At 35.7% G+C, this 21,360-nt stretch overlaps 1 protein-coding gene across 12 annotated transcripts in view; it reads right to left on the bottom strand.

Moving 5' to 3' along the window:
* The window catches only part of TANC2 (tetratricopeptide repeat, ankyrin repeat and coiled-coil containing 2), a 363,508-nt gene that overhangs the window by 227,841 nt on the left and 114,307 nt on the right, over positions 1 to 21,360 (bottom strand). For 7 of the 12 annotated variants that reach the window (XM_059147241.1, XM_059147238.1, XM_059147237.1 and 4 more), the window contains one exon: positions 8,994 to 9,176. In XM_059147241.1, the coding sequence (XP_059003224.1) occupies positions 8,994 to 9,102 (109 nt within the window). In that variant the 5' untranslated portion in view covers positions 9,103 to 9,176. Of the gene's footprint in view, positions 1 to 8,993; positions 9,177 to 16,648; positions 16,733 to 21,360 lie in introns of those variants that run through there. The other 5 variants (XM_059147239.1, XM_059147247.1, XM_059147244.1 and 2 more) reach the window with 3 other exon arrangements.

Here is a 21,360-nt window from a genome sequence, read left to right on the forward strand (position 1 = left end):
CAATGATAATAATTAGAACAATCTGATAATTAAATACATCAAAAATATGAATTTCCAAAAATTTAATAAAATAATATTAAATATTTAATAGAAAAAAACAGCATGTCAATATCTGCCATTTATGAACTAAGGCAAATGTAAACGTAGAAAAACGTTAATACTACCTTTGGGATGATATCAAAAGTGCTACTTTTTTTTTTTTTTTTTTTTTAAGATTTTATTTATTTATTTGACAGAGAGAAATCACAAGTAGATGGAGAGGCAGGCAGAGAGAGAGAGGGAAGCAGGCTCCCTGCTGAGCAGAGAGCCCGGTGCGGGACTAGATCCCAGGACCCTGAGATCATGACCTGAGCCGAAGGCAGTGGCTTAACCCACTGAGCCACCCAGGCGCCCTCAAAAGTGCTACTTTTAAGGAAATTCTTTTCAGCACTTACATTACCACTATCCTAATAATAAATCATTATAATAAAATTGCTAAAAAGAATCTGTACTGTGCTAGTTTAAAGCTACTTGAATTATAAGATAAAACCATCTATAAGACTATATTTATGCTAATTAGTTAGACAAAAATTGCATCAACTTTTATTTTATTTTTTTTTTTTAAAGATTTTTTTTTTTTTTATTTATTTGTTAGAGAGAGAGAGAGATACAGAGTGCAAGCACAGGCAGACAGAGTGGCAGGCTAGAGGCAGAGGGAGAAGCAGGCTCCCTGCCGAGCAAGGAGCCCGATGTGGGACTCGATCCCAGGACGCTGGGATCATGACCTGAGCCGAAGGCAGCTGCTTAACCAACTGAGCCACCCAGGCGTCCCTGCATCAACTTTTAAACTATGAAATATTCATATCACCAAGAGACCAATTATTAATCAGAAGAGCAGTAAGAAGTACATAAAGAATACAAAAGAATATATTATCAGTTATTAGTTAACACCACTCACATCACTGAGATCTACAGAAATATTAAAAGACTTTCTATTTAAATAGATTAAGTCACCACCGATATATTCATACAGCTTACAGAGACTCACTAAGTTGGATTTTTTCCCCTGAATATCACTCTGATTAGATGTGTCATTCTTTTTTTTTTTTTTTTGGATGTGTCATTCATTAACAGAGGATAAAGTATGAAACTATTAAGTTCAAAAGCAATGTGAGGACTTCGGTGGCAAACACTATAAGGTGGTTTATTCAACCTCTTCCAACTTGTGTTTCCACACTAATATGGCTAGAAAGCCAAAAATCTGTGTTTCTCAGATTTCCTTGAGTTAACATATGGATATGTAGCCTAGGATTTTACCAATATGAAGTACCTACCCTCCCATGCCTTCAGTGACGAAGTAAAAGAATGCCATATACCACGCAGCAGGTTTAGTGATGTGATTTCTAAGTTCATTAGGTTCAAACTAGAAGGAGATGAAGAACTGTAATAGGTAAAAATAGAGTTGTGAAAACTGACCGAAGAGTCTATGCTTAAAGGAGAGAACAGACAAAGTATAATGATTTGGGCACATGAGGTAGAAGCAAACTGCTACATCACTAGTAGGTCAGTAAAAGATATACCAGAGTCTAGTTCAGTTTTTCATCTTCATAGTAACAACTCCAAGTCATCAAGAAAAAGTTAAATTGAGCATATAAGTAAATAACACAATTAGAGACAGAATCTGTGAAGTGAGATTGATTAGGTAAATTTGGATACTCAGGAATTTGAATTTTTCCAAGTACTCCCAGTATTTCTAATGCAAGTGCTCTAGGAGCCACACACTGAGAGACACTGTCCATAAGCATTTTACATAGGTAAAAATTTCCCATAGTACTGGAGTCTTAAATTTGACCTCCCTCTTTTTTCTTTTTCTTTTTTTCATGTGTAAATGTGTGTTGGAGAAGGTGCAGAAAATTAGAAGAAAAGTATCAATTACTCAATGTCTATGTGCCAGGCTGTGTGTATAGGTATCTCACTTCATTTTAACAGCATCTGGGTGGAGGTAAATTATCCCATTTTTGTATTGGAGAAAACCAAAGCAAGCATAAATTAACTAACATACTTTGTATAACACAGCCAGAAAGAGGCAAGGCTGGGATTTAGCTTACTTTAAGAGCAAAGCCCATTTGTTTCCATCATACTTGAGGTTCTTAAACTTGAAGAATGCATGAGGAGGCTTTAAAAGTGGACCTATGGGCTCTTCACACTTGTTTCAATCCTACAAAAACACCACTGCCCATGCATTTTGTTATTTGAAGCCAAACATTTGAATACGCTGTGTTTCTAAGCATCAAATTCATTTGCTTTTCCTTTTTTTTTTTTTTAAGGATTTCATTTATTTACTCTAAAGATAGATGGAGAGAACAGGAACAGGGGACGGAGCAGAGGAGAGGGTCAAACAGACTCCAAGCTGAGCACAAAGCCAGCAGGGCTCGATCCCCTGACAGTGAGCACAACCCACACTGAAACCAAGAGCCAGGTGCTTAACTAACTGAGCCACCCAGTCACCTCTCATTTGCTTTTTTATAAAAAGGTGTAAGGTTTTCTGTGTGATAAAGTCTCCACTTTAACCTGACAGAAACAAAACCAGTTCATAAGAAAAATGTAAGCAATTTATTATTTTGGTCCCTTCTCCATTAAGGAACATTGTGGCATTTTTGCAAACTTTCCCTAGTAATGGTTGAAGAGGGGCAGGAAGACAGGACTCTCATATTTCAATGAAATATATACAATGATACTACAGCTGCAATAAATAATCTTACTATAAATAAATACTACAATACTATGAACAATAGTTCCACTCTGAGTGACTTCCATTCAATTATGAAAAATTAGTAGAAGAGAGTTATTTTCTTACATACAAATTCTTAGGCTCGGTTCTTACAAAATCTAAAAAAGAGAATTATGTTGCAAATCCAGCATGTGTAAACATCGCAAAAGGATTCTTTATTTGGTAATACATGTTGACTTTTAGTTGCTCAAAATATATATACTGACAAACACTCTGTCCTTAACTAAACTTTGTCAGGCTCCTCTGAGCTGCTTTCTACTGTGCCTCCTCCTTGAGCCTCATCCTCAAGTCTGCAGTCTAGTTCAGTAGCCTCAGGGATCCGGCTACTAGAGAGAATCCTACCACCCTCTTCAGATCACCCTAGCCAATCCAGCAAGAGTCATGTTAAACTGGTTTTAGCAAGAATCCCTCTACCCGATGTCTCCCTCTTTGTAATTTTCCACCCACTTTGCTGCCCTCCTCACCTAGCTCCTTGGCTATAAATCCTTAGCTTTCTTTACTGAATTTAGACTTGAGCGCACTTCTGCACGAAGGTCTCTTTTCTCCTTTGCAATAGTTCCTGAATACTACATACTGTCCAGCTCTGGTTTTAACAATACTGACTGATGAACTGAAATTACTTAAATTGAATTAAGTAACAACCCCTTAACATTCTATACTTCTGGTCTGGAAGACTACAGGGACAGCAGTGGAAGAGTCCCCTTTTCTCTACTCCTGCCACTGAGTAAAACTTGGACAACAGCATAATCTTTAACCCATAAAACTAGAGAATCTGAATTAGAAACAGTAATGAGGTCCAGACCTAGTTTAATTAGTACTATCATTCCAAAGAGCTTAAAATTCTTCATATACATTTTCTCATTTAACCTTAAAAAAACAGATTCTGGGGCTCCAGATTTAATGAGACAGAATCTCTGAAGTGAGGTTGATTAGGTAAATCTGGATACTCAGGGATCTGCTTTTTCCAAAGAAGTATTCCCAGTATTTCTAATGTGAGTGGTTCTAGGAACCACAGTGAGATATTTGGTAAGATACTTTATCCATATGGGAATTAAAATAGAAATATTTAACATCAGGGGCACCTGGGTGGCTCAATCGTTAAGCATCTGCCTTCAGCTCAGGTCATGATCCCGGGGTCCTGGGATCGAGCCCCATATCGGGCTCCCTGCTTGGCGGGAAGCCTGCTTCTCCTTGTCCCACTCCTCCTGCTTGTGTTCCCTCTCCTGCTGTGTCCCTCTCTGTCAAATAAATAAAATCTTTTAAAAAATAAATAATAAATAAATATTTAACATCAGCAATGATGAAGCTTAGACTACCATATATATAATAAATACAAACACACACACACACTATATTTTTAATCTAATAAAATTCACTAGATCTTGAATTCTAACATTTTTCCTAAAATTGCAAGATATTTACTCATCCTACAGAATCATAAGTATACTGCAATAAATCCAACTATAAAGACACAATATCATTATGCTCTTTATATTTTCAAGTTGGCTTTTCAATAATTTTCTCAAGATTATGTTTACATTTTATCCAAGATAATAAATGAAAAGAAAAGTAACACTTAATGTTTATTATGTATTAGGTTTTAAGTTTAAGAAATCTTATTCAATCTTCACAGGAACCCTATATTTTCTCTAACACTAAAAATTCACTAAAGTACATCTTGAATTCCAGTGCTTCCAAAAATTACAAGACTATCATGTGAAAAATGTATCTTAAGTTCACTAAAATACATCAGAATATGTAGACTAATATTACACATAGGCTGTTTTCAATGTCAAAATAGCTTGAAATCTTTCCCCCAGAATGTATCATAAACAAGTCAATGACTCCTTTCTATCCATATATTTTCATATATATATTATATATATATATTTATATGTAATATATATTTCATATATATTTTATCCATATATTCCAAATATTATGGAAATAATATTTTGGCCATAGCTAGCATCAAAGTAAGTAGGCTGTAGCATGATCATGTAGGCTATTTTGACTTACTTACCATCTAAATTGGACTACCACACAGTCATTCTAATCTATGCAGCAAATACTTTTCAAATCAGGCCAAATAAAATTTCCCAATGACCAGATAATAATCCACTGGATATCAATATTTGAAGGTTACACCTCAGAAAAGAAAAAGGGCTTACTTAAGGTGATTAAATAAATTACTTGAAGATCACCTCTCAAAGGCTCAGAACTCAACAGAGCTGATGGCAAGTCAACCAAATCTCTTCTAGAATTACAATAAATATGGCTAACATTTATTGACTACTTATTCTTTGTCAGATACTGTCTCATGAGCTTTATATGTACCAACTCGTGCAATTCTTGTAAAGTCCTATTATCCCTACTTTAGAAAAAAGGAAAGTGAAGTACAAAGACTTTTAGCAAATTTGCTTAAATTTATACAGTTAAGAAATGGCAGTCAGAGTCCATTTTGCAAGACTTCAGATTTTACACATGGTAAAAAAAATACAAACACTACAGAAAGGTACACAACAGAATCTGTCATCCCTCTCCCACTTTTGGGTTAGAGTTACTGTTTCTCCATACCACCACCAAATGCATGCGTGTGTGTGTGTGTGTGTGTGTGTGTGTGTGTGTGTGACATAAATAGATTAGTGATAAATATTTAGATTTTAGTTTTTATTATACATATGTATAGATATATACATATTTCAAACTTGTTCAAATTTATTTATAAAATAAACTCTGTGCGATAAAATTACTATATCAAGGATTATGTGCATTAAAATTTTTTAAAAGATCTTATTTGTTTGAAAGTGCACGTGCAATCCGAGCTGAAGCTGTTGAGTTGGAAACTTAACCAACTGAGCTACCTGGATGCCCTTGTGCATTACAATTTTGATACACACTATCAAACTACCCTACAAAAAGGTTGCAATGATTTATAACCCTACCAAAAATGTGAATACTCAAAATATAACTTTTACTAAATTTACAGTGTATCTAATAGGCAAACAGTTAAAAGTGTTGAATGAATTAACTATTGGCACTCCTAATTATCTATATTTTAAGAAGTATGCTTGAGGGGCTTTGGGATATTATGAACAAGAACATCTTGGAAAGAGCACTGAACAAGAATCTGGAGAACTGGGGCAATGCCATTACCACAGTAACAGGGGCCAACATTGTCTCTGCACACTTTCATCTATACCTCCCCAGTGCACAGTGATATCCAACTAAGTCAAATGAAACTTGAGACCCAACCTTAGGTCTTCTGGTTTTCCTTTAATGCTTATACCATTTGGCTGTATCTTCTGTCCCTTGGCATAAAATTCTTAATTGATATACCAAATGGGTCATCATCTACACCTGTGTGAAGGACTAGGCTAAATATGTTAGGAGTACAAAGGTTCTATAATAAAAATGACAGGAAAAGGTTAGCTATTTCTTCACTATATCTCACAAGATAAAAGAAAAAAAGATTTCTTTTCACCATTCTATTAACTTATTAGAAGTTAAAGACAAGATTTAAAGATTAGGAAAACACGCGAGGTTAATGAATATAGCAAACTTTATTCCCTCATATGCCATTCTTTACACATTTGCCAACAAGATCTGATAAAAAGGTAAATCGGATCACATTACTTGCCATTCTGGCTCTGCTTAGAATCCTACAAAGTTAGGTTCCTTACCATGACCTAAAAACCCTGGTTTCCACCTACCTCCTCAACTATTTTCTACTACCCTCCCCTCTGACTTACTCTGCTGAAACCACATTTGCCATCTTTTCATCATTCCCTGAACATGCTGCTTTCTGCTTTAGGACTTTAGTTCTGACTCTTCCCTCTGTCTATAAGGCTCTGATCCCGTATCTTCCCACGCCTGGCTTCCTTTTGTTATTCACAATTCTTTTCAAACAGCCCCTCTTCTGAATTTCCCTGATGACTCCAAAGAAAGAAATCTTACCTCCACTCCACTCTCCCTCCATTCCATTCCTTATTTTATTTCCCTCATATTACTTGTCACCATCTAAATTTTTCACCACTCTATTAAGTGGGTCTAGAGCAGTGCTTGGCATATTACTGGTTCTAAACAAATATTTGCTGAACAATTAGGTGAAAAGCACAGAAAAATAATAAACCACTTTGACTATAGCAAAGACAGGAACTAAACATTAGAAAGTCAGAAAGAAAACAGAGTAAGATGACTATTCAGGCCCTACTTATTCAGTTTGGTTGGTAATATGAATACAAGAAATATAGGTAATTGGAAATTTAAATGCATGGAAATGGATAAATCAGTTAAGTGAAGCCCTAATGGCTGGATTAAATTAATGCATTTTGTTAAAAACCATTCTCTGGAGGACATTTACTTATGGTGAGAAAATATTTCTCTATTTGGCTTTCTTTTTAATTATTCATAACAAAATATAATTAGGAAAGATAACTCTACTAACTAAGGTTTTAAATTTAAATTTCAAAGTAATTTAATTCTAGGTTAAATCAAAAAGTTCTTATCATCTGCTTCACTTGGCAGAAAATTGGCCACAGGAAAATATTCATGGCATCCTTTTGCAGGAGACAGATTTTTCTCATTCAGAAATTTTAAAATACATCCTCAATCTTTAAATTCTTAGGCCTTTGGCTATCTCTTCAACAAATGAAACTATTTGATAGCATTCAAATACTTCAAACATCAAAAAATTAAAACCGAATAGTTCACACATGTCAATAATCAAGTGTGTCTCTTATTACTACTTCCCTGTCTCATCTTGTGATATCAGGCATGTAAATGACTTTGTTATTAAATGTACTTATCTTTTAATAAAGTTCCTTATTTAAGCTGAAACTTAAACTGGGATAGGCAGATGGGATAGGAACCTCAGGCAATCCAGTTTCATTTCTGCAAGAAACAACTTTTCTTGCTAACTCTTCCAATGTGTGGTAAATGACAAACATCACTTGGTAGCCATATTATATTTGCTTGACTGTATTTCAGTAACAGTAATATCTTAAACTACAAGAAAAAGGGGAGATTTCTAAGCAAAGAAATTTTATTAAGCTCAACCACATAGAATTTATCCTATTTTTAGATAACAGAGGGAATAAATATTTCAGTAAAATGTTACTAGGCTATTTTACTGATTTTTATTTAATGACCCAAGAATCAAAGTAGACTTTGACTCAGTTATCTGAAGAAGTCTAAAAACAATATAAGAGGCATGATTTATGCCTTGCAGAACTAAAGAATAAAGAAATACTATTATTTTCATGAAAATTATACACATTATAAAATTTTTATTCAAAATAGATGAAGAGTCTAAAGATTCCATTTTCCTTTCTCTCTTTCTGTTTTCTTTTGAACTGTCATATGATAATCAAACCTCCCCACTGCCTAGCTCAGTGCCAGACATATAGGAAGTAGTTAATGTATCCTTTGGGAATGACTTAATTTCTTGCCCCAATCACTCATAACCCACCAATACCAGTCAACTTAATGATACCAGATATATATTGATAATGTTAAAAGAAACCTAAGACACTGACCTAGGCTTACATATTTTCACATGTAAGTATCATTCAACATATTAAAATTTCTTCTCTGAAAAAGTTTAAAAAGACAAAAGGCCATTCAATAATTAAGACACACAGTTTCATACCTAATCACTGGAACTGAATGGGTAATATATACTGAGATCATATTAAAAAGTCAGTACAATCCACAACTTATGAATTACAGTTAATACCCTAAGAAGCTGAAAGAATGTACAATGGGAGAGGAAAAAATATCTAAATCAGCTTTTAGAAATGGAAGTGAAATATACAGATTAGGATTAAAAACAAAACATGACTGATGTACCTTTGCTGAACTATGAAGCTCTTACTACCCTAAAATTACAACATCTCCATCTGTTAATCTGACACAAACAAGCTGATAAATGAAATCAGAACAACAGTGTATTCTGGCAAAACCAGAAGTTTCCTGAAAGCCTAGAAAAATATGTCCACAACAGATGGATCACTTAGAAAATAAATACATCAATCTGTCAAACTGCATATTATTCTAATTCCCTAAATTAAAATCAGTAGGAGTTCCACTTTCCAATGTCTGTGACATTAGGAAGGCCAAAAAGGAAAAACCTAAAGATTCACATAAATATATCTGTTATGACCTCAAGTGCCATACTGTTAGGTTTCCTGTTAAACATACTAAATTTAGGTAAAGTCCTTACCAGTTAACTTCTTCACAGGTTGGAGCCGAACACTGATAGACTGATGTGTGAGTAAGGGGGAGGATGGAAGAGAGCGAGACATGCCCTCCATAATCCGAATGTGCTGCATACCTTCACTCACTGGAAGTGGCGGAACGGCGTAGTCTGGCTCAAAAGCACAGTCGCTTTCTGTGGAGATGCCACCTGTTAGGACAGGAAAGGATCGAACAAGAGAGCTGATAAGAAAAGATTCTTCTCTGTTAAAATCTACCTTTTAAGATAATTCAGAACATCATATACCCACGTTGATTTTCACGGTGAAAAGCCAAATAAGGTTATTTTCAACACCCAAATTCTTTTCTATACTTACTAAATGGACACTTAACACCAGGTTTAGCACTAGGAAATTAAACATGGATAAAATAAGGCTCCTCCTTATAAGGGCTCACTGCCCCATGAATGATACAGTCCCATAAAGAAATAATTATGGTACAACGCAGTAAGTGTTACAATTAGAGCACTGGTCTTTGATATTTTCCCCCTGATAAAAACCATAAAAGAAGATATTCACCTGCTTGATAATCCAATATGTATAATTGCTAGTAGGACCAATGTAACTCTATTTCTCACTCTTTTCTTAAAGAAAGTAGTGAAAATACAAGTAGGAAAGACTGACACTATTATACGGTGATTTTTGAATCTGCTTTGATTTTTTTAAAAAAATTATGTATTTCTACCTATATCCTGTTGACTTCTACTTCTAATAATGGCAGAGTATATACTTCAGACCAACTTTTCTCTAAGAAAAACTAGAACTATACATATATTTTAAAATCCTCCTGGGCACTGAAGAGTTAATAGCATGATGAAGGATTACAAAAAGAAAAAAAAATTGGTGGGGGGGGGGGAGGACTGAAGCCTGGTATTTGTGGCTACTTTTTACTTAGTGGCATCTAAGAGGCTAAGAAGCTATTGACAGTTTTAGAGCTGGAAGGGCAAATATTGAAATGCAGAGAAAACCAATATACAGAAAGGAAAGCTGGTAAAATTCCAACACTTTTGTTTGGAAGCCCAAAGGGCTACACTCTAGGAGTAAGTATGAACCAAAGCTAGTCTGGCCTTTAACAGGAAGAAAAGCTCAGCTCGAAATGTCTACCACAAAATTAAATTAAGGCAATCTTGGATTGCTAATGCCTGCCAAAAACTAATACAAATCTTCTTAGAGGGAGACAACATTGTCATAGGTCTCAAATTACTGCTATAATTTTTCATACACAGTATCTGGCCCTTAATTAACAAACACAAAGAGGTAAAACAATACAAAAAAAGTAAATCAGAAAGACCATTCAAAAGAGATAGTCTCACAAGGGATAGAGATTATGGAGCAATGAGGCACAGAATTTAAAGTAGTATACTTAATTAACATCTGAAAGATTTAAATAATTTGAAATAAATTTAACCAAGGATGTGAAAGATCCACACACTGAAAACTGTAAGACTTTGATGAAAGAAACTGAAGAATAAGTGGAAAGATATCCCAAGTTCATGGACCAGAAGAATTAGTACTGTTAAAATATCCATACGCCTGGGTGGCTCAGTAGGTTAAAGCCTCTGCCTTCAGCTCAGGTCATGATCCCAGAGTCCTGGGATCGAGCCCCACGTCAGGCTCTCTGCTCAGCTGGGAGCCTGCTTCTCTGCCTGCTTGTGATCTCTGTCAAATGAGTAAATAAAACCTTTAAAAAAATAAATAAAATAAAATATCCATATAACCCAAAGTCATCTAGAGGTTCAGTGGAACCCCTATTAAGTTTCCAATAGCATTTTTTATAGAAGTAGAAAAAAGAAATTCTAAAATTTTTATGAAATCACAAAAGACGTTAAGTAACTACAGCAATTCTCAGAGAGAGAAAAACAAAGTGGGAGCTATCACACTTCCTAATTTCAAAGTATATTACAAAGCTATAGTAACCAGCATAAAAACAGAGCAGAAGACCAAAGGAACACAGACCAAAAAGAAAAGAATAGAAAGCCTACAAATAAACTCTTATGTGTATGGTCAACTAATCTTTGACAAGGGCACCAAGGATATACAATGGGGAAATGAAAGTCTTTTGAATAAACAGCGCTGGGAAAACTGAAAAGCCACGTGAAAAGAATGAAATTGGATCCTTATCTTATACTATATACAAAAATCAACTGAAAAATGGGTTAAAGACAAACATAAGACCTGATGCCATAACACTCCTAAACAAAAACACAGGAGAAAAACTCCTTGAAATTGGTCTTGGCAATGGTTTTTTGGATTTGACACCAAAAGCACAGGCAACAAAAGCAAAAGTAAGCAGGTGAGACTACATCGAATGAAAAGTTTCTGCAGAGCAAAGTAAACAATAAAATGAAAAAGCAACCTGTGGAACCAGACAAAATATTTGCAAACCATACATCCTTAGGGTTAATATCCAAAATACATAAGAAACTCATACTCGGGGCGCCTGGGTGGCTCAGTGGGTTAAAGCCTCTCTACCTTCGGTTCAGGTCATGATCCTGGAATCATGGATCCCATGAGTCCTGGGATCAAGCCCCACATCAGGCTCTCTGCTCAGCAGGGAGCCTGCTTCCCCCACCCTCCCACCACCTGCCTCTCTGCCTACTTGTGATCTCTCCCTCTCTGTCAAATAAATAAAAATAAAATCTTAAAAAAAAAAAAAGAAAGAAACTCATACAATAGCAAAAACACAAACAACCTATATTATAAAATGGGCAAGAGACGAGAATAAACATTTTTCCAAAGCAGACACACAAATAGCCAACAGGCACATAAAAAGATGTTCAATATCACTAACCATCAGGAAAATGCAAATCAAAACCACTGTAAGATACCACCTCACACCTGTTAAGACAGCTATTATCAAAAAGTCAAAAAGTCAAGTCAAAAGCTAACAAGTATTGGCACTGATGTGGAGAAAAGGGATCCCTTGTACACTGTTGATGGCAATGTAAATTGGTATAACCATTAAGTAAAACAACACGGGATCCTCAAAAAATTAAAAATATAACTACCACATGACCAAGCAGTCCTACTTCTGAGTATATACTAAAGGAAATAAAACTATCATTCCAAAGAGGGATTATTATTCATAGTAGACACAATCTGGAACAACCTCAGTGTTTGTCAAATGACAGATGAAGAAAATGTGATTTACACACACACACACACACACACACACACACACACAAATGAATATTACTCATCCATAAAAGAGAAGGAAATCCTGCTGCTTATAACAACATGGATGAATCTAGAAAATATTATGCTAAGTCAAATAAGCCAGACACAGAAAGATAAATACTGCATAATTTCATTTATATGTGTAATCTAAAAAATAAAGCCAAACTCATAGTAAAGAGAGATGAATGGTGACTACCTGGGCTAAGGAGATGAGGGGAAAAGAGAGATGTTGTTCAGTAATTAGTTAAGTAAATTCTGGAGATCTAATGGACAGCATGATGACTAGCAGTGATAATAATAATACACTGTATACTTGAAATTTCCTAAGTGAGTAGATCTCAGGTATTCTCACATATGCACAGGAAGGATAATTTTATGAAGTAATGGATACTGAATTAGTGTAATGTAATTATTTCACAATGTATACATTTATCAAAATAACATGTTATATACCTTAAATATATGCGATTTGTATTTCTCAATCATACCTCAATAAACCTGGGGTAAAAGAGTGGAAATTTTTAAAAAACAAGCACATGGTCTTACATGAAATGATGGTAATGTGGTTTATACTGAGAAGTAAAATTAAATCAAGTGGGGATGCCTGGGTGACTCAGTTGGTTAAGCTGCTACCTTCAACTCAGGTCATGATCCCAGGGGTCTTGGGATCGAGTCCCACATCAGCCTCCCTGCTCCGTGGGGACTCTGCTTCTCCCTCTCTCTCTACCGCTGTTCCCCACTAGTGCATGCTCGCTCGCTCTCTCTCTCTGACAAATAAATAAATAAAATATTTTTTAAAAAATTAAAGCAAGTGTCTCACTTAGGTTCCCAATTGTGTTATAGTTGTAATTTCATCATATGCAATTCTAACTCATTTAAAAAACCTACCATGGGGAGCCGAGATGGTTAAGCATCTGCCTTGAGCTCAGGTCATGATCTCTGGTTTCTGGGATTGAGCCCCATGTCAGACTCCTTGCTCATTGGGAAGCTCCCTCTCCCTTTGCTTCTCCCCCTGCTCATGTTCTCTCTCTGTATCTATTTCAAATGAATAAGTAAAATCTTAAAAAAAAAAAAACCACCAAAAACGATTGTGATATATCATGCATTATAACATAACCAATCTCTAATTAAGGGCCACTTACACAACTCTTTCCATAGTATTTCTATAGATAATACATATAGTATTACTGGATCAAAGTGCTGAGAGTTTCCACCGAGAAATACTGACTAAATGCTGTATCAAGTCTGTGTAGGAGAGCCTGGATGGCTCAGTTGGTTGAATATTCTACTCTTGGTTTTGGGTCAGATCATGATCTCATGAGTCTTAAGAGATCAGGCCCATGTTGGCCTCCGTGCTCAGTGGGGAGTGTGCTTGAAATTTCTCTCCCTCTGTCCCACCCCCACTCGCTTTATCTCTCTTGTGCCCTCTCTCAAATAAATAAATGAATCTTTAAAAAAAAGTCTGTGTCATGTTGCATGTAAAAAAGGGGGGGGTAGTAGTATGCGTAAATATTTGGAGAAAATAAAACTAAGAATTAAAATTATAAAAATAAAAACTCAACAGATGAATTGAAAAACAGATTAGACAGAGATGAAGAGATAATTAGTAAACTGGAAGACAAAAGGTTTATACATCAAAAGACACTATAACAAGAGTGTGAATGGGGGCACCTGGATGGCTCAGTTTGTTAAGCATCTGCTCTTTGCTCAGGTTATGGTCTCAGTGTTCTGGAATCAAGCCCTGGGTCCTTGGGCTCCCTGCTCAGCGGGGAGTCTGCTTCCTCTGCCCCTCCTCTGCCACCACCTTCTACTCCCCGCCCCATGCACATGCATGCTCTCTCTCTCAAAAAAAAAAAAGGTGTGAAAAGACAACCCCTAGAATGGCAGAAAATATGTGCAAATCATGTATCTAAAAAGAGTCTAGAATCCAGACTATATAAAGAACTTCTACAACTCAAGAACAAAGTGATAATGCAATTTAAAAACAGGAAAAAGATCTGAATAGACAGCTCTCTGAAGAAGAGATACAAATGGACAAAAAGCACATGAAAAGGTACTCGGCATCATTAATCATTATGGAATGTAAATCAGGAGTCACAGTGAGATATCGCTTTATACCCAGTAGGATAGCGATTAAAACAAAACAAAAACAGACAACAAAAAAGTTTTGTTGAGGATGTAGAGAAGTCAGTTAGTACCCTAATACATTGCTGGTAGGAATATAGATGGTATGACTGCTGTGTAAAACAGAGTGCTGTTCCTCAGAAAGTTAAACACAGAATAACCCAGCCATCCCACTTCTGTATATACATCCAAAAGCAATGAAAACAAGTTTTCAAGCAAAAACCTGAAAGTGAATGTTCATAGCAGCATTAGTCACAATATTCAAAAGTGGAAACAACTAAATGTCATGAACTGGTGAATGGATAAACAAAATGTGGTATATTTATATAATTGAATATTCTTGGCAATAAAAAGAAGCTAGCCCGAATCACGCTACAGTATTGATAAACCTTGAAAATATTATGTTTAAGTGAAAAAAAAAAAAAACACAAAAGGTCACACGTTGTAAGATTCCATTTATATGAAATGTTCAGAATAGGCAAATCTAGAAAAAAAGTAGACTATGATTGCCAGGGACTACAAGGAGGAAGGAATGGAGAATGACTGCTTATGAGGTACAGAATTTCCTTTTGGAGTGATGAATGCAATAATGTTTGCAAAACATTATAAATGTGTTAAAAGCCACTGAATAAAAATAATACATTTTTAAACGGTGAATTTTACTTCAATAAAAAAATTTTATGTAGATACTTACCACCTACTCACATATTGATTCAAACCGAGAAACCTAGTAAATTGTTATTAATTTCTTCCTGACACATCCCTTTGCAACAAATGCATTAGAAGTTCTACAGATTATCAGTATAAATTTCAAATCAGCTATACTCTCTCCATTTTTCCTAGCATTACCACAGTCCAGACCACTATTATTTTCCTCCAAGATTCTGTTGGCAGAAATACAGAGTTTATTCCTTATCCTTGGAGCTTAGACATTTTACTGAGATTCGACTTAACTTTTTTCTGCTCGTTAGTCTCTGGGTCCTTTCTTTGATTATGTTGACTAATTCTTCTCTTCCAACTATTCTTTTTCTCTCTCTGAACAATGATCAGATGGATATAGTATCTCCTAGACATATTTTTCAAGTCTCTCTTTCTCTCATAATAGATTTCTAATCTTTGGGCATTCATGAATAGACTTGAGACTGAATTATATTGAATTACAATATTTTATGTTTACACACAGAGTCATGCTACTAATATAATTCCCTAACTGAGGAATCCTTTTGTTGAGAAAAATCAGCATTATGTTTTTTAAAAGCAATGTATCTAGAAGAATGCATTTGATTTAGTAAAGCATCCCTCTTCATGTGAAATGTTCCAATATGAGAACTTGGTTGATAATTTTAGGATCTAATAATACTCCTTAAGGAATAATACTGCAATTAGTCCAGTCTGGATGTCCTAGTTCACTTTTCTACTTAAAAATATTTTCCTCCATATTCTTTGTCCTATAAATTGTGCTTGAACTCATTGTAGCTAAAGAGGAAAAAAAACTATGTTTCAAGTAAAGTACTGGTAAACATTAACAGAATTCAGCTACATTAGCCAGTTTTTCTTGAGTAACTAGCAACCTCAAAATCTCAGTAGTCTATAACATTTACTTTTCTCATGAGTCTACAGACTCATGAGACTGTGAGTCTCACTGTGGATCAGCTGAAGAAGGCTGAGCTATCAGGTTCAGAACTATTCCAGTGGGTCTGCAATACTGGGCCTAATCACTGAAGAGGTGGTGAATATGTGGGGCTGCTTCTCTCAAGGTAGATCACAAGCGTGTAGGAGGCCAAGTCAAACCAGTGGAGCATATTTAAGACCTCTGTTCACTGACATTTCACTTGGCCCATTTCAGTGGGAACTACAGCAAAGTTGCATGGCAAAAAGAACAGATGATTATTTTTTTTTTCAATGTTTAAGCAATGCTCCTCATTCATTCCTCATATGTTCAGCATATTTATTGAGTACCCATATTCTGGTGAAAGATAATAAGTAACATTTTTCCAGGGGTGCAAAGTGCTAGCTCTAGAGCAGGGCCCAGCATACAATGGTTGCTGGTAAAATCTGGCCTCCACGTATTTTTGTAAGTAAGTTTTACTGGATCACAACACATATTTATGTGCATATTGTCTATGTGCCATAATGACATAATTAAGTAGTTGCAAGGGAGACCACAGAGCCCACAAAGCCTAAACTATGGACTCTTTTGACATTTACAGAAGCTCTGCTACAGAAAGAAACAGGGCAGTAAAAGGGGAGAAAGAGACTGCAAAGGGATGAAGGGATCGTTTATTTTATAACAGAGGGAAATGAAATTGGGAATTCAATTTACCAAGCATGTAGGATGATATTTACTGGTATTCCAAATTACTCATCTTCATCTTCCATCTTTTTTTTTCTACCACTTTTCCTGTTTCAATCAACCAAATAAAAGTTACTGTAATAATGTGATAAAAATATGGCAGAATAAAATAACCTGCTTAAAAAATTGTTATGTTGGACACCTGGTGATTAAATATTCAAAGCTGAACTAAGAAAGCACAAGGACATCAAGTAGATGGACACTAAAGAAGCATCAGGAGTAATTATAATTCAATGAAAATTTCAGTCATCACTAAGTCTAATATAGAAGATTATTAGATATTAAAGCTCAAGTTAATAAATCCTTTAGTCAAAGGCAATACTTATTCTATAGAACAGTCTTCTAATTTTTCATATTACATGACTAACCACAAATAAAACTTACAAATCAAAACCTCCCGCATGATACTTCACTAACTACACATACGATTCGTGAATTTTTCCATTTATATATTATAATTTAATAAAAGTTTATTTTCTAAAAGCCTGGTAAAAAAAAAATAGCCCCTAAAGTCAAAGGACTTTTACATTATTTCAAAAACAAAGAGTGCTCGCCTAAATTACTCCAAACATCCTTTTAACTCATGGCTTATATCACTTTGTAGTTTGGCGATATTCTTGTAACAGATCCATGTATGAGGCAGGCAACAGGCATTGAGAAATATAATAACTCAGACAGGATCATGTAATCAGACACCATGACTGCTTCTATAGAAAACTCTCAAGAATCTACAAAGAAGCTACTAGAGGGGCACCTGGGTGGCTCAGTGTGTTAAGCCTCTGCCTTCAGTTCAGGTCATAATCCCAGGGTCCTGGGATCGAGCCCTGTATCAGGCTCTCTGCTCAGCAAGGAGCTTGCTTCCCCCTCTCTCTCTCTTTGCCTGCCTCTATGCCTACTTGTGATCTCTGTCTGTCAAATAAATAAATAAAATCTTAAAAAAAAAAGCTACTAGAATAAAATAAGTGGGTTAGGTAAATTCAAAGGTTAGAGTCAAAGTGCAGAAGTCAAGTGTCTTTGTACATACTAGCAATAACACTTGGAAAATGAAAACTTTTAAAAGCACACCATCAAGGGGCGCCTGGGTGGCTCAGTGGGTTAAGCCGCTGTCTTCGGCTCAGATCATGATCTCAGAGTCCTGGGATCAAGTCCCGCATCGGGCTCTCTGCTCAGCAGAGAGCCTGCTTCCCTCTCTCTCTCTCTCTGGCTGCCTCTCTGTCTACTTGTGATTTCTCTCTGTCAAATTAATAAATAAAATCTTAAAAAAAAAAAAAAAGCACACCATCAAAATAGCATCATTAGAAACAATGAAATTAATCAGGAATAAACCTGACAAAATAAATACAATAGTACAATATTTGTATGCTAAGAACTATAAAACACTGATGAAAAATATCAAAAATCTAAATGGAGAGATAGAATTTGTTCATGGATCTGAAGATGGCTATCTTTATGATGCCTATTCTCAAAATGATCTATAGATTTGAAGCAATTCCAGTGAAAATCCAGCAGGCAGTATTTTGGTAAAAATCAACAAGCTGATTTCATTTTTTTGAAACAACCCCAAGATCAAGAGTCTCATACTTTACTAACTGAGCCAGCCATGCACCTCTGGTTTTAAACTTTATACATAAAAATTTCAAAAACACAGACAAAACAATTTTGAGCAAGGAAAAGCAAACTTTGAAGTCTCACAGGACCTAATTTCAAGACTAACTATAAAGTCATAGTAATCCAGACAGTATGCAGTACTGGCAAAAGAATGGACATGAAATCAATGGAACAGACTACAGAGTTCAGAAAAAGACTCATACAAATATAGTCAACTAATTTTTTTCCTTTTCCTTTTCTTTTTTTTTATTTTTAGAAAGAAAGAGGAAGGAGAGAAGAGTAGAGGGAGAGAGAGGGAATCTCAGCTCCGCACTGGGCATAGAGCCCAACACAGGCCTCAATCTCACAACTCTGAGATCACAACCTGAGCCCAAATCAAGAGTTGGGTGATTGACTGAGCCATTCAGGCACCCTAGTCCACTAATTTTTGACACAAGTGTATGGACAACCTAATGTTCAAAGGATAATCTTTTCAACAAATAGCTTTGGAACAACTGGATATCCATACAGAAAAAACAAACCTTTACCTAAATCTTTATCACATACAAAAATCATGCTGAAATGGATCATAGACCTTACTGTAAAATTTAAAACTATAAAACTTCTAGAAGAATACACAGGAGAAAATCCAGATGAACTTGTGTCAGGCAAAGATTTATTACAATGAACCCAAAAAAGATGAGCTATTCAAGAAAAATTGGTAAGTTTTGGGATTCATAAATATTTATATATTTTATTTTATTTTATTTATTTTTTTTTAAAGATTTTATTTATTTATTTGACAGAGAGAAATTACAAGTACACTGAGAGGCAGGCAGAGAGAGAGAGAAGGAAGCAGGCTCCCTGCCGAGCAGAGAGCCCGATGTGGGACTCGATCCCAGGACCCTGAGATCATGACCTGAGCCGAAGGCAGCGGCTTAACCCACTGAGCCACCCAGGCGCCCCAATATTTATATATTTTAAAAATCAACTCTTCAAAAAGACACTGTTACAAAATGAAAATAAAACCAGTATCAACTGAAAGAATACATATGCAAAACACATACATGTTAAAGGACTGGTATTTAGAATATAAGTAAAACTCTTAACTCAGTAACAAGAAACTACTCACTACTCCAATTTTAAAAGTTGGCAGAAGATCTGAACTGACATTTCATTAAATAAGAGATATGGATGTCTGATAAACACGTGAAAAAACAATCACTAATCATTTGGGAAATACAAATTAGGAGATGTCACTGTCTATCTAGTGAAATGGCTAAAATTAAAAAACAAAATGCTGACCAGTGTTAACCTAATGCCTAATGCTACCAGGATTAACCTAAAGTTAACATTCACTCTTTTCCCCACCTCTCTCTCTTTTTTTTAAAAAAGATTTTATTTATTTATTTGCTAGAGAGAGACCAAAAAAGGAGCCCAATGCAGGACTCGGTCCCAGCACCCTGCGATCAAGACCTGAGCCGAAGGCAGTGGCTTAACTGACTGAGCCACCCAGGTGTCCCCCTATTTTGTTTTCTTGATAGCACTTATCATGACCTGAAATTACCTGGTTCTTTTATGTCTCACTCCTCTAGAATGAAAGCATTATAATAGTAGAAATATTTGGCTTGTTTATTGCTCCTGTCCTTTGGCCTGATTGAGAGCTGGGTAACTGGAGTTGCCCTTGGGTAGAGGGGTGGCATAGCTGACTCAGGCTCCCCAGCTTCTGTGGGGGCCCAGCTCTGACCCTTCCATCTGCCTGGATGCTCTGTCCTAAGGTCTCTTTTCAGTGTTTCTTCTTACCATCCTGATCTTAGTACAGAAAGAACATCTCTCCATACAGAGGCTTTACTGCACTGGCTAAGATCTCCAGACACAGATGAAGAAAAGTAGTGAGAGCAGATATCAGAGAGGGAATGCTTTCAGCTTTTCACTACAGTGTCTGCATAAATCAGATGCAAATAGAAGGGAATCTTAATGAGATAAACTCTATCAATATAATCTATGTGGAAAAGCCTTCAGAAGAAGCACTAATCTTATTTTGCAAGAGGAATTATTAAGAGAAACAAATCACGAATATAAGAATTCTAAGAAAGCCTTAAGTAACCATTATTTTCTTCAAAGAAAAAGGAGAATTAAAACGAAGGGTTCTTCAAATAATTTCAGAGCAGACAAACATCTGGTCTATAGTCATCCCCAAAATATACAAGAGATTTCACACTGGAGACAAACTTTATTAATGTCTGGTCTTGTGGTACACAAGAGAATACACACTGGGCAGAAACTATGAACAAAAAGACTAAAAGAAAGCCTTCAGCAGGATCATTCATTTTACTTCTTACCAGGGCATCCACAATGGGGAGAAAATTCTACAACCACAAATGACTGAGAAAAAGCCTTCAGTAGGAAAGTAAGCTCACAGGCCTATGTGAATACACACAGAGGAGAAACACCATGACTGTGATGAATTCAGAAAAGCCTTCTATGGAAACCTTAAACTTACCAAACATATGCAAGTACATCCTGGGAAGAAAGTCTATGAATGCAATGATTGTGAAAAAGTTTTTAGAAGTCACTCATCCCACAGGAAAAATGTGAGCACACAAACTGAAGAGAAGCTTTATACATATATATAGAATGTGGGAAAGGTTTCAATGATCCCTCTTGCCTTTACATGAGAACTCACACTGGAAAGAGATCTATGAATATATACCATGTGGGAGAGCCTTCAACCCCAAATCTTCCTTTGTTCTACATAAGAGAATTAATACAAAGAAACAAGTCATATGAGTGTTTTATAAGTATCAGTAAAGTTATATCTTTGGAAAAACATGATTAGGTTCCTGTTCTAGGAAAGATGGAATAAACATATTCCACATTTACTCTCCCATGAATGCAACTTAAACCCTTGAAAGAAAGCAGAGAGCTCACTTCCAGCTTCCTTATAGGACTACAGAGCACTTCCCCTGTCCCACACTTTACCATTACATTACTACTTAGCACAACTCATTTTACCAAGAATGCCATGTCTACCTTTCAGCAGAAACTTAAACGCCATACTAAAAGGCAAAAAATACAATTTGAAGAGAAAGAAT

Source organism: Mustela lutreola, chromosome 15, assembly GCF_030435805.1.
Source record: "Mustela lutreola isolate mMusLut2 chromosome 15, mMusLut2.pri, whole genome shotgun sequence".
Classification (NCBI taxonomy): domain Eukaryota; kingdom Metazoa; phylum Chordata; class Mammalia; order Carnivora; family Mustelidae; genus Mustela; species Mustela lutreola.